This window comes from Anoplophora glabripennis, unplaced genomic scaffold (genome assembly GCF_000390285.2).
Source record: "Anoplophora glabripennis isolate ALB-LARVAE unplaced genomic scaffold, Agla_2.0 scaffold156, whole genome shotgun sequence".
Classification (NCBI taxonomy): domain Eukaryota; kingdom Metazoa; phylum Arthropoda; class Insecta; order Coleoptera; family Cerambycidae; genus Anoplophora; species Anoplophora glabripennis.
In genome coordinates this window covers 271,200-284,647 of record NW_019416250.1, presented here as the reverse complement: position 1 = coordinate 284,647, position 13,448 = coordinate 271,200, and the positions used below count along the sequence as shown (strand labels likewise).

The window sequence follows — 13,448 nt, the reverse complement described above, 5'->3', positions numbered from 1 at the left end:
ACTGCAACTTGTTAACTGTAAAAAATATTTTTGTTTCATATCAAGAAGAACTGATTTTCATTTTAGTTATGAATGTCACCCCACATTACCTTTCTGGTTTTAAATTAAATAAACTTAAACTTATACCAATCAACTAGAAGTACCACACAATGACAATAAATTTTGTACATGAACTACTGTGGAGGCCTTCCTCGCACGCGTCTGGGTCTCAGGAACCAGCTGATCCAGATCACTCTGGATTACCGATTCGATGCGGCTACTAGGTGCAAGCTGCCCAAATACCAACTCTTGAACGTGGGATAATTTGCGACCACTTTCCATATTTTCGGAACCGCCAGGATGGAGAAAAGGACCTATAAGAGACAAAGTTAAAATCCCAGTTTACCTCATAGCTCCCGATCGAGGTCTTTCTTACTTCCTCTTTCTCTGCGCAAGGCAATTGAACATTTGCGATTCTTCGGCCGAATGCTTCCTAAGAAGCTGAACAGCTAATCCACTACTCTATGGGAACATAGACCTCATAGGGGTCTGAACATACATGACTCTGAGTTGACAGGCTTCCAATTCCCCACTACCTAATATAGACCAGTGCTTAAGCCTTCAAAAATGGTAAAAAGTGAAAAAAAATTATAGTAGGATGAAACCCATTGGAAAAGGAAGAGAATATAACAGAAATGAAAAGAAAAATAATTTACGGGCGATCTGAGGTCGGGAAGGGGAAGGGGGTGAGTTTTTAAGGGTAAAAAACGGTTTATCTTGATTTCCGGAAAAACTACAAGTCTTATGGAAAAAAGTTAAATGGCAAAGTTGTAGGTAATAAAAAGATCTACAACTTTTGTATTTACACTTTTTTCACATAACCTCAAAATTTATGTGAAAAATTCAAATAACCAAGTTTTTGGTTTTTTATTTTTATCTTTTACAAAAAAATTTTTTTTTCACGAAATTTGGTGAAAACTTACCTATTTATGTCCCAAACACGCTGTAATTTTTTTGATTTGAAATATTTATTTTTTCACCTTATTTTTACTTAATATCGAAAAAGCACCCTAATTTTCAATCGAAAATTCTCACGTCAAAATATCTGCTTTTTTAAAAACGTCGGTGGGCTTTTTCTTCGTTGAAATCTCTACTTTCTGATGGTGTAAAAAAAATATACATTACTATGGTAAGTTTTCTCAGGAAATGCAAAGAAACGAAAGAAGATTCTACAACTTTCTCAAAATATTGTAGATGTCTTATTAAATATTAACTTTATTAACTTATTTGGTTGTTAATTATAATAGTATATTTCGACTTGTAATTTTTTTGTTTATCAATGTAACATGGAATCTTACGTTTTTCGAGTAATTAAAGTGTAAATTTTAATAAATAGCTCAAAATTGTACATAATGATTAGAACAAAATTTTCGGATTCTAGTTTATTTCGTTTCTTTGCATTTCCTGAGAAAACTTACCATAGTAACGTATATTTTTTTTTACACCATCAGAAAGTAGAGATTTCAACGAAGAAAAAAAAGCCCACCGACGTTTTTAAAAAAAGCAGATATTTTGACGTGAGAATTTTCGATTGAAAATTAGGGTGCTTTTTCGATATTAAGTAAAAATAAGGTGAAAAAATAAATATTTCAAATCAAAAAAATTACATAAATGGGACATAAATAGTTAAGTTTTCACCAAATTTTGTGAAAAAAAATTTTTTTTTGTAAATGAAATAAAAAACCAAAAACTTGGTTATTTGAATTTTTCACATAAATTTTGAGGTTATGTGAAGAAAGTGTAATTACAAAAGTTGTAGATCTTTTTGTTACCTATAACTTTGTCATTTAACTTTTTTCCATAAGACTTGTAGTTTTTCTGGAAATCAAGGGAAACCGCTTTTTACCCTTAAAAACTCACCCTTCTCCTTCCCGACTTCAGATCGCCCGTAAATTATTTTTCCTTTCATTTCTGTTATATTCTCTTTCTTTTCCAATGGGTTTCATCCTACTATAATTTTTGGTTTCAAAAATTATCGACCCTGGTCTAATAATTCTGGGGCTTTTATCGTTGTATCTATACTGAAAAAACACTGTGGACCAGACCAGTGTATCCTATAATATCTTGACCCGCTGAATTTGAATCTAAGGTTAGAATTTCCGGATTTAGTTCGTGTTTTGACCCTTAACATCAAGAACCTCCCTTAGAACAACAGTTTTCGAGATTTCAAATCGACCTGAGTAGTCACTGATTCAAATCTGAAGTTCATGATCTCCTTATACCATAATGGTGTTCTATGTCGTGACATATACCTTTCTTGCCATTAGAGGTAAGTCTATCAGACCTAGTATCGCTGTAACCTTAAAAAAGCCTCCTATTCAAATATGACTATACAAAAATCGAGTTTTGTTTATCACTCTTTTTAAGAACATACAGTACAAAATTAAATCAACATAAAATATTTATAGTTTATAGCTACAATTTTCCTGTATAACATTTTTTTCTAAGTTAAATACCAAAAGTTACAGTGGGGTGATATTTATAACGAATGGTAATAATAATGTTACAGTACCAGTTTTTCTTGAAAATTGTGCGTTTTATGAATAAGAAGCAAGGGTAAATGTTTTACAACAATTATCCGTCTTTTATTTAGAGATGATTCTTTTCTTTTAAATAGTAACCGTACCTATTTTTGCAAGTTTTAATAACCCCAACATGTTTACCAACAAATCTAAGTCCGCATATAGATTTCAATGCAAGTCAAAGCACGTGGTCCAAGATTAAGAAGTAGCTGTATTCATTCGAATGCCTTCCAATGCAGTTGAAGATGATTTGAACTTATTTGCTTCCGTTCGCGTACAGTGCGAGACTCCGCCAAAGCGACATGTGCTGGCTTGCATTGGAATTGAGTCCTAACACGTTTATTCGACCAATGAAAAACAAAACAAACCTGCATGCACTGATATACAGATCCACATCCAAAGACCATTACAGCTCCAACCCAGTGTATAAAGAACATGTTGGTTTCTTGAAAATTTGCAACGATGCTACTGCCAAAAGCTGCTAGTAAACCAATGATAAATGTACTCTTGTTCATTGTTGCGTATTGTTCCATGTTGTATGTATTTAGCAGGTATGAAATTTGGCGAAATTTAATATACATTGCATAAGAAACTGAAATATAAAGAGTGTATTACAATATACAAAAGATTTTTGTTTAAGAATAAAGTACAATAAATTCTAGGAGTAACAGAATATTAACCAATAAATCTTTCTTATATTAAACCTTATTAAACTTTATTAAAGGTGTATGGTACATAAATAGGTGTAAAAAACTTGAGATTATTCTTTGTTAAAAATTAAGGAAAGATTTTTTATATAAGAAAACTCCGTCATCTCCTTGCAAATTTATGGCATTTCAAGAGAAAATTCAGGTTTTACTTTTTTCCTTAAATAGAAGGAAGTTACAAAAATGAAATTTCATATACATTNTAATATACATTGCATAAGAAACTGAAATATAAAGAGTGTATTACAATATACAAAAGATTTTTGTTTAAGAATAAAGTACAATAAATTCTAGGAGTAACAGAATATTAAGCAATAAATGTCTTTCTTATATTAAACCTTATTAAAGATTTAGATGATTCTTTGTTAGAAATTAAGGAAATATGTTTTATATAAAAAAAACTCTCCGTCCCCTCCTTGCAGATTTATGTCATTTCAAGAGAAAATTCTGTTTTTACTTTTTTCTTTAAATAGAAGAATGTTACAAAAATGAAATTTCATATACAAATTAATACGTTGTGGTACAAATTCTGATATACATATGGATATTAAATGAAAATCATTTAGTAAATTGTTGTCAGGTAATTGGTAATTGTTAATAATTCTTAATACTATTAAGTGTACTTTAGGTGCTTGTTTGTAGAAAGGACCCCGCACTGTCTTTATGTAAATGTGGAATCGGTCAAATTGTCTGAAATTGTAAGTTGGTTTTGTGTTACTGACCAAAAGTCTCCACAGTATCTATTTTATTCATAAGATTGATTATTGCGTTGTCCAATTCACTTATAGATACTTAGGGATGTCATTTAACTGACTGTGAGAGACATATGAATGCAATCTACAAACTACTGTTGTCAACGACCAATGCGGCCAGTTTGGTATTTGCCACAATGTCAAAAATTTTAATTAGCAACATTTCAAAGTCATCCGATTTTTTCTATAAACATTTCACAAAAGTTACTTTTTTATTACAATATTCTACTCATAGTACTTTGCAGCCATCATAAGCAGAAATTACTCAGACCGCTATAAGTAGGAAAGAATTGATTTTCGAACCAAATACTGTGGAGACTTTTGGTCAGTAACAGAAACCAACAACTTCAGCCAATTTGCCATTACTCCTTGTTTACAAGCCTTCAAAAATATACCCGTTTATGATATGAAAGCCGGCTCTTTTATCTTGAGATCTTCAACAACGTCTTGCATTTTCTGAGTGGATTCTGGAAAAGATTGAGTACTATTCTGATTTATAATTTATTACCATAATAATAACATATAGGCAAAAGAATATCCACACGCCTTAGTTGAAGTTCATCATCAACAACAGTTTTGTCTGAATGTATAGATTAGAATTCTTAGAAACCTCTTGATTGATCCACAGTGCCTTTTACCTAGATTGAATGGAAATACACTCAGTTTCTCGAAGCAGTACTTGTACTACTTCTTGATGAGCTCGATCATAAATATCAGAGCTCGACCATAAATTATGTATGAAAGAGCCTGTCCGTTTTAGTGTAAGAATACGAACAAAGCATGTTCCAATAGTTGGATAAGCCGTGGCGGACAGCATTTTTTACCTCTTCGAACACCCGATTTAAAAGCTACAGTTTTTTGTGAGAAACAATTTTAACATAAAAGTGCCTTGGCGCAGTCATTCAAAATATTCCCATAATTTTGAATCAATGGAACATTAGAAAAAATATGATTCTGATAACTAATTAAAACAGCCTTTTACACGAAAAACGGTATTTGTGATTAAAATTAGATTCAACCAAACCAGAAATTTATAAATAACTTAGCTATCTGTATCGTAGAATTTTCATAATTCAGACAAATAAATTCATTGAAACATATTTTTTTAAGATTCTGTTAACCCTAGAATTTATGGTATGTTATTCTGACACATCCTCTATAACTTTTTCAACTATTTAAGAGTGACCTAAACCATTTTTACCAAATTCAGATTTTTTAATTAAGTTCAAGAAGAACAACTAACATTTTCATTTGGTTTTAAAAATATTTTCATCTAGACTTACTCATAACCCATAATAAGTTCAGGGCTTGCCCAAAAATACAGCTCTCTGGAGGTAACGTTCCTGTATCGCTTATGTATGGAGCACTACCGCTTACATGGCCTTGACTAATTGTCAAGTATGACCTGAAATAATAAAAAATATTGACTGTCCATAAAAATTACGTTCCTGAAGTTGCAGACAAGTATCAGCAAATCACTGTCATTCATCTATGGCACTTTTATGATGTGCATTATACTAACATTGCCACAGTTTTTTAAATTTGTTCTTATTCTTGTTCTTAAGGACACATTTTACAAAAAAAAAATGGAAAGCTGTAAAAAGTTGATAAGGAAAGTTAAAACCTGGAAAAAAATGTATTTTACTTATCTGATCACAGTTGTTATAGCAAAAATATTTCAAACCAAAACCTATATCCTTCTTGATTAATTCTTAATTCGACATTTTTTTAAGGGATCGTAAAACCTGTAGGAATCAATTTAAAGAGGTGCTTGGTTTTTTGTTTCTTTTGAACACAGAAAACTTTAAAGGATAGTGTGAATGAACCAAGAATTTGTTTATTTTCAATTATTTGTTATAACTTTTATTATATTCAAAAACCAAAAACAGGGACTTCAAATTTAAGTTACTGTTAGTTTTAGGAAAACTATTTGAATGATTCGGAAATAGAATTAACCTTCCCATGTTTGGTCTGAAGACTTCTTTCGTTGGTTCCATCAAATAGATCGTTTCTTCAGCTTGTCTTGAAGCGGAAGATAGATGGTGTTTATTTAAGATGCAATGCGGTCTATCTCTCGGTAAATCCTTGTATACGGAACAGATAAGTCGTTGCCAGATATTCTTCCTTTTGCTTGTCCTTAGGTATTCTCTACGAGCAAATCTGACAGTTCCTCTTCTAAGTGTTTCGGCTGAACATACTTGAATTTTAGAGCTGCCGACTCCAGGACTTTCTTCTCGGATGCTTCAATGTAGACGTTTTCCAAAGCTTAAATGTATAATATTAAACATATAGTTGCTCTTTCAGTTTGTTCTTAAAACTGATCCCTAAAGGAGAAGATCCATCTGGTGCACACATCAGCCAAATCTACTGAATTCTCAATCCTCTCTTATGCAATGACTTCGATAAAAACTTGCTTAACGTATTTATTAAGATTAAGACGAAATCAATGACATTTGTTTGTAATCCGCTGCCTAACATTGTCATGGTGTTGGATTCTTAAATACTTTGATGCCAGATCCCTCCTAATTCCGACACCACTGATTAATTTTTGGTCCAATTACTACATGAAGATGAAATTTTTACATGAAGATGATCAATATGCCGAAATTATACTGTAGTATACAAGTTTGAACTATCTTCAATAGTAAATACTTTAAATATTCATGCCTCAACAGATTTTTTAGGGGCATATGTGTGGTGAATTTCATTCAGAATCTGTTAAATTTGTATATGTAAAGCATACATAACAAAAAAAGTAAACGTAATAATAAAATATTGAAGAACTTTTACTTACGTGACGGTTACAGTAACTGTCGCTAAGAAAACTATAATTATTGGAAAATATTTAATATTGATACCCATTTTTAGAATTGACATCATAGTTCACATCACTGAAATGATATTGACTGAATTGTGATTTAAATGAGAATATAATGTCAATTAGAGAAACACTGCCATATGTATAAAATTAGTTGTCAAATAATGCAATAAAAACTTGACAGAATGTAGGTAACTATGAATTAACTTACATAAATAAATAAATATACCGCTCTTCCATTCTACCAAAAAGAGTAATAAATAAGACATAAACAGGTATCTAACTATTATACATTTGTTTACTAAAACTAAAGTAATTTGTTCTAATATTATCATTATGAATATTTGAGCGTTTTTTAAAGAACTGCATAGATACGAGGGAGTTTCAACATTAATAAGTTTGTATAGAAACTTAAGATACAAATACATTATTCTACCAGAAATTTTTAGTTCAGACAATCTACCTATGTATGGAGTTATATGACTCATACATGAAACATCATAAACAAATCGTACGTAGGAATTTTTTGTAACTTCTCTTTGTTATATTGTGGCAGAAAAATCCTATAAAAAGTAACTTTGATAACAAAAGGTCAAAAGATACTAAATCAAATGCCTTACTTTGATCTAATAATACTAATATCGTTGAGAGTGACTTATCAAATGATGTAACTATTGCATCAATAACTTTTAAGAGAGAGGTATTATTATTATGATTTTTACGAAAACCCAACTGCATCTGTGGTAAAATTTTATTTCTTTCTAAACAGTTAGGGCTACAATTTTTTCAACTTTTGAAAATGTTGGTAGTATGGATATTGGCCTTAAATCGTTATACGCGCTAGGATTTCTAATTTTGGGTAGGTATAGGTATTATCTCCACAATCTTCCAAATATTTGAAAATATACCACTAGTAGTTGTATTATTGAAAATGGATCTAACGATATCAACACAATAAGGGATTCTAATTTTAATCATTTTTATATTTATTTCATCTATGCCGGATGCTTCACTATTAATATTTTTTATACTGTTAATAATATCTTCATTTGTTATTGATTGAAAAGTAAAAATCTGATCACCCAAATTATTTTGAGAAAAGTATTGCAACATATTCATATTAATATCACATTCGCCAGCCACATTCAGGAAATAATTATTTATCTCTTCCGGTGCATCTTTCGATTTTGTGCAGACTCGCCATTTACTCAAGTTCTTCCAAATTATTTTAGAGTTATACTTATTATTCTGAAGGATATATTTCATATATGCATTTTTTTTCTCTATTTATTGCTTCCTTTACATAATTTCTTAAAGTTGTATAATATTGTCTATTGCCTGCTGTTTTTGTTTTCAAATATTTATTATGTGACTTATTTTTAAGTTGAATCATTTTTTTTAATTGTATGTGATATATGGCTGTTAGTTACGCTTTGTTTTCATTACTTTTAAAGGGCCATGCACATTGAAAAGTGACAATATCGCCTGATTTAAACATTCTGTGCGTATATTTACATCCTCAATATTATCAATAAGTTCCCATTGTATTCGATTAGCATCAAAAACAAATTTATTTAAATCAATATTTTTATAATTCCTGTACAAAATTGTTCTAGGCTTAAAATTATTTCCATCAATTTTTATTGTAACAAATACCAACAAATGATCTGTATTATTATGTAAATCACACGTGTCCCAATTCTGAATAAATATGTTTTGACTAACACATACAACATCTATTAGGGATTCAGATGTCTCTGTAATTCTTGTAGGTTTGGTAACAATTTGCTCCAGATGAAAATCTGATATAGTTGAATAAAATAATTTAGACTATTAGACTCAAGTGACTCAGGTTTTAAGAGGTTAATATTAATGTCTCCAAGTGGCTATAGTAGCAATTCACTTCATATTGTAAGAATGAAGTCCACAAAAAAGGGTCTTAAAATTGATTATTGAACAATTGTCTTCAAGAAGCTGACCAGATGTTCTTTAACAATATATTTATTTACAAATTTACTGGTAATTATACAATAAAATGATATCAACAAATATTAAAATTGTATCCCATTTTTTTAGCGTCAATTGATAATAAACAATAAAACAAAAAAAAAATAATTCCATAATTGACATTTTTTTACTTTTAGGTAAAGCCTCCTTTAAGCTAATGCACAGTATAAGTGAGCATATAATTTGATACTATTTTATAATTAACTTTAGATATTTTTTTGCTAAAGTCTGCCTTTACAGTAAATAAATAATTGTTAGCAGAACTGAATCTAGAAATATGTCAGTTTGTACCTTAACTTCTTTGACTCATTTTTTTACTTATTTGGATAAGGAAAAAAAGTGTGCTGTCATCAGATTTTAAGGAATTTAAAGCTCTGCAGATTTTATATTTTTCTCTATTATCATCATACATTTTAATGTAGATTTTGTTGTTTTAAAAGAGCTAATGCTGTTGACATTACTTTTGTAATACGGCATGCAGAAACTTTTCAAGCACCATTCAAATCAGCCACAGCAGTTACACAAGCACAAAAGTTAATAGCTGATACAAAAGCCTCAAAGATGAAAATTCATTTTCATTTGTATTTTCCATATTGTTTAAACTAAAAAGTATTAACAATAAGATAGGAAATCTTTCTGTAAGTAAATTGATGACATTTTCAGTTCTTTACAAATAAACATAAAACCATGGCTTCGTAGGCGCGAAAGCTATAAATCAAAATATCAACTCTTCTGCTAACATCTAATAACTTTTGATACCTTTTCCTCTACAGAACTTGAAAGAGAGGTACATTTGACAAGAAAACCAGCAAGCAGTATGACAAGCACAAGTTGAAATTACAAAGTCAAAAGATTAATTTTTAACAAAAATAGTTTTTTTATCGTTAAAGGCCTATCCACGGATTTTAGAGTTAAAGTTGCTTTAATCATCTTCAAAATTTTAAATTTCATGTATAAAACCGATTGCTATCGTTAAAACCGACTTTGAAGTTTATGTGAACTTTAAATTTATTATGAAATTGGTCTAAATGAGTCTGAATCGGATATTATATTTCTTGCAATATAAAAGATGTTGTATGAAAAACAATTTACAACTTCTGCAATCTAATTCAAATTTCTGAAATCAAATTTATGGATTTGGAAATATGATTAATATTTTCTGAAATCCAGCAATCTGAAATATGCAATCTGACAAAGACGCTTTCTATAATGAAATTAATTACTTCTGAAATACAACTGAAAAAAGGCTTTCATTAAAATCTAATTTGTAACATTCTATCACGTGTACTTCTTTCTTTTTGAGAAACCCATGTCATGTTTTAAATATTATATCAAAGTTTTGAATAAAAAAATTGTTGATAAATAGGCTTTCACTACTATTTTGTATGAAACTGAAATTTTACTCACGTGACACAAAGAGTAACACTTAATAAAGCTACAATAGCGAACGGCAAATATTTAACACTAATTTCCATTTTCAAAGATTGTATTTGCTAGACACCGCTTTGATCACGTTCTAAGTGAACTTATTTCTATTAATGGTATAGAGCATCGAGCGACCTCACAACTTTTATTGAAAATACAATTTTTTACGTCAATCAAATATTTCAAATGTTAGATACAACGTTTATTAAGTCTTCAAACCAGCTATCTAGGTTTATTTATTTATTATTTAACATTATCCGCAACGTTACGAGAAACTTTTATCGTGCATGTTAAATCACTTAATAAACACTAGTTATTTTAAAGTAAAATAAGTGTATATTGTTATTACGATCCACCCTTGGTTGCACCGAGGGTATAACTCAAAGACGGTATTCAACAAGTAACAATATATTGATTTTTGAAAAAAACCAAAAATAAATAATTACATAAAAAAAAGTGCAGGACAATAAACTTAAAGGGGCGTAGCTTATTAATCAATTTTGGAAAAATGTGTATGCATTGTTGATGCTGTCTATCGTGAAAATATATGGCGATACTATATTTTAACGTGTGCTGGTTTAAACAGGGTGTCCCCCGGTACTTGAAACAAAAACGTCGAGTACAAATAAACGAGAACAAAATAATAACAGTTCTTCATATAATTTTATGGCACAGTGCATATAGAGCGGCGCCTCCACCATTTTTTATTTTTCATTTTTAATTGCACATAATTACTATCATACATATTTTTAAAATAAGAGCCTAGAAAATCATACTCTGTACTAATGTAATTTTCACTAACAATATGACAAACACACTTTACACATAACACAAAATAGGAAAAAACAACAAGAATAAGTTAAAGTAAGTTAAAAAAATAATTTAATAGAAAGAAAACTATCAAAATACATTTTCAATATGGGAACCTTCCACCTCCAGACACTTCCTAAGTCTACAAATCTGGGGCAAATAAGCAAAAAGGTCTACTTATTCCCCATTTAATATTTTTATTGCCATATTGCCAAATGCCAAAGAGATATAAGTCTATATATAACCAATTTTATTTTATAGCACTATTTCTAAATGAATTATGTCTTTACATTTACTATTAACTGAACAAAAATCTATTTTGCTTAATATCAAATAGATGTAAGTGCACTTATAACAGTTATAAATAGGTTGGAATACTCATCTTGTAATATCAGAAGGGTATATGTCTACTTATACCCTTTTGTCTTTTCACAGATTTCCTTTATTTATGTTATATGTGTACTTAACCCTACTTTATGAAAATTTGGAAGCAGGTCCCGATTTAGACAGACTACAGTGAGAGAAGATAACGAGTATTAGCTTATCTACTTATATAAAGTTTTTTTTAATAAAATTGTTATGTTTTTAATGTATTTTATTATAAGCCTACCCCCAGAAATAATCTAAGTACAACCTATAACGAATATAATGTTCTATATTCATGTCTACTTATATCGTTATGTCAATGCTGTAACGTATGATTAACAAAAAATTATTGAAATTGTAAAAAGGTATATGTTTACTCATCTTGGTCTGGCTTTTATCAGTTTTAATTATACAAAAACAATTCAAACATAAGTAATAAAATATATAAATATTCCATAATTAGCTATTTTAGCAACACTTAATTACTATATTTTTCTTTATATTGGCCTTAATTCTTTTGTTGCAATTAGTAACATCATATTTATTATTTACGGTTACTTTACAAAACAGTTTTTTGTTATTTCTCTAAAACAGGCACGTTTTACTTATATCTGTTTGCCTTTTTGCCACAGAAATGATATTTATTTATACACGAAAAAGCATTTCTGGGGTGTCTAATATTATCACAATGGAAATTCTTTGCAGCAATTCATCACCTGTCTATACTGGGGTTGAGTACACTAAATTTTTCAGGTATCCGCACAGGAAGAAGTCCAACGGGTTAAAGTCTGGAGAACGTCGCGGCCATGAAATTGGGCCTTCTCTCCCATCAAGATTGAAATGGGGAGGAGCCCCATAGTACATGAACCAAACGTTTCTTGTGTCTAATGGAACATCGTCTAATAGTGGCTGCAAATTATTTTGCAAAAACTCCAAATATCGATGTCCATTCAGACGTTCCTCAAAAACGTATGAACCTATTACATTATTACCCACTATTCCTGCCCAAACAGTAATAGTGGGTAATAATTTAATAGGTTTATACCTTTTTTGAAAAACGTCTGAATGGATATCGATATTTGGAGTTTAATACTTACTTACTTAATTTAGCCTTATTATTCCTCTTTTTTCTATTTTGTGTTGTGTAAAGTGTGTTTGTCAAATTTTGATTGCATTAGCAGACAGTAAGATTTTCTAGGTTTAAAAATTACGTACGGTTCTAATATAGTAATTATGTCCAATTAAAAATTAAAAACAAAAATGGTGGAGGCGCCGCTCGACCAAAAATTACAAATATTTCCTATATTGTTATTTTTAACGAGTTGAACCAAGAGGGTATTATTGTCGGTAAATTCTTCAGGGAACTTATTTTTAATACAGGCAGATTGGTATCGTCATCTATGCAAAAAGTTTGGGTTGTTAACCATTAGGCATAGTCCGTCCCTGGCATTCTGGGCATAATCAAGTTTTACTTACAACATCAAAAACAAGCTGCACCCATGTGTTATCGATCACCAAATTTGTGTCATGCTGAAGTTAATAGTTTAGAGACTAACCCGTAACTTGTTAACGAAGGCTCGTATGAAAAAAATTTATGTGAAGAACTGATATTATTTTGATCTCACATATTTGTACTCGATTTTTTTGTATCAAGTACCGGGACACCCTGTATATTACTTTACGCAATAAACAAAATTGAGTAAATTTTCACTCAAAATGAACAATATTTTTTGCTCGATTTTTTATTAAAGCTGTGGAAATAATAATAATATTCGTTGAGTAATGCCTCAACTATTTGTTAGCCAAATAAATCTTACATAACGTTATGGTAATGGTTTATGGTAATGGTATAAGGGGCCCATTACTTGCCTGGATAGATAGTTTCCTCACAAATCGAACGTTTTCAGTACGAGTTGGCAAGTCGCATTCTGAATCTCAAGTAGTTCTTTCTGGGACCAGTCCTATTTTTGGTATATACAGCTGACCTCTCGCTAAAGCTCAG

At 30.2% G+C, this 13,448-nt stretch overlaps 1 protein-coding gene across 1 annotated transcript; it reads right to left on the bottom strand.

Annotated features, from left to right (window-relative positions):
- Positions 1-411: 411 nt before the first annotated feature.
- On the bottom strand, positions 412-10,333 carry LOC108905650 (DNA damage-regulated autophagy modulator protein 2-like). Its single transcript, XM_018708606.1, has 4 exons — positions 10,253-10,333; positions 5,304-5,425; positions 2,930-3,153; positions 412-501 (listed from the first exon to the last, which is right to left on the bottom strand). Exons 1-4 carry the CDS (start codon positions 10,318-10,320, stop codon positions 412-414), a joined length of 504 nt encoding a protein of 167 aa, XP_018564122.1. The 5' UTR covers positions 10,321-10,333.
- Positions 10,334-13,448: the final 3,115 nt, after the last annotated feature.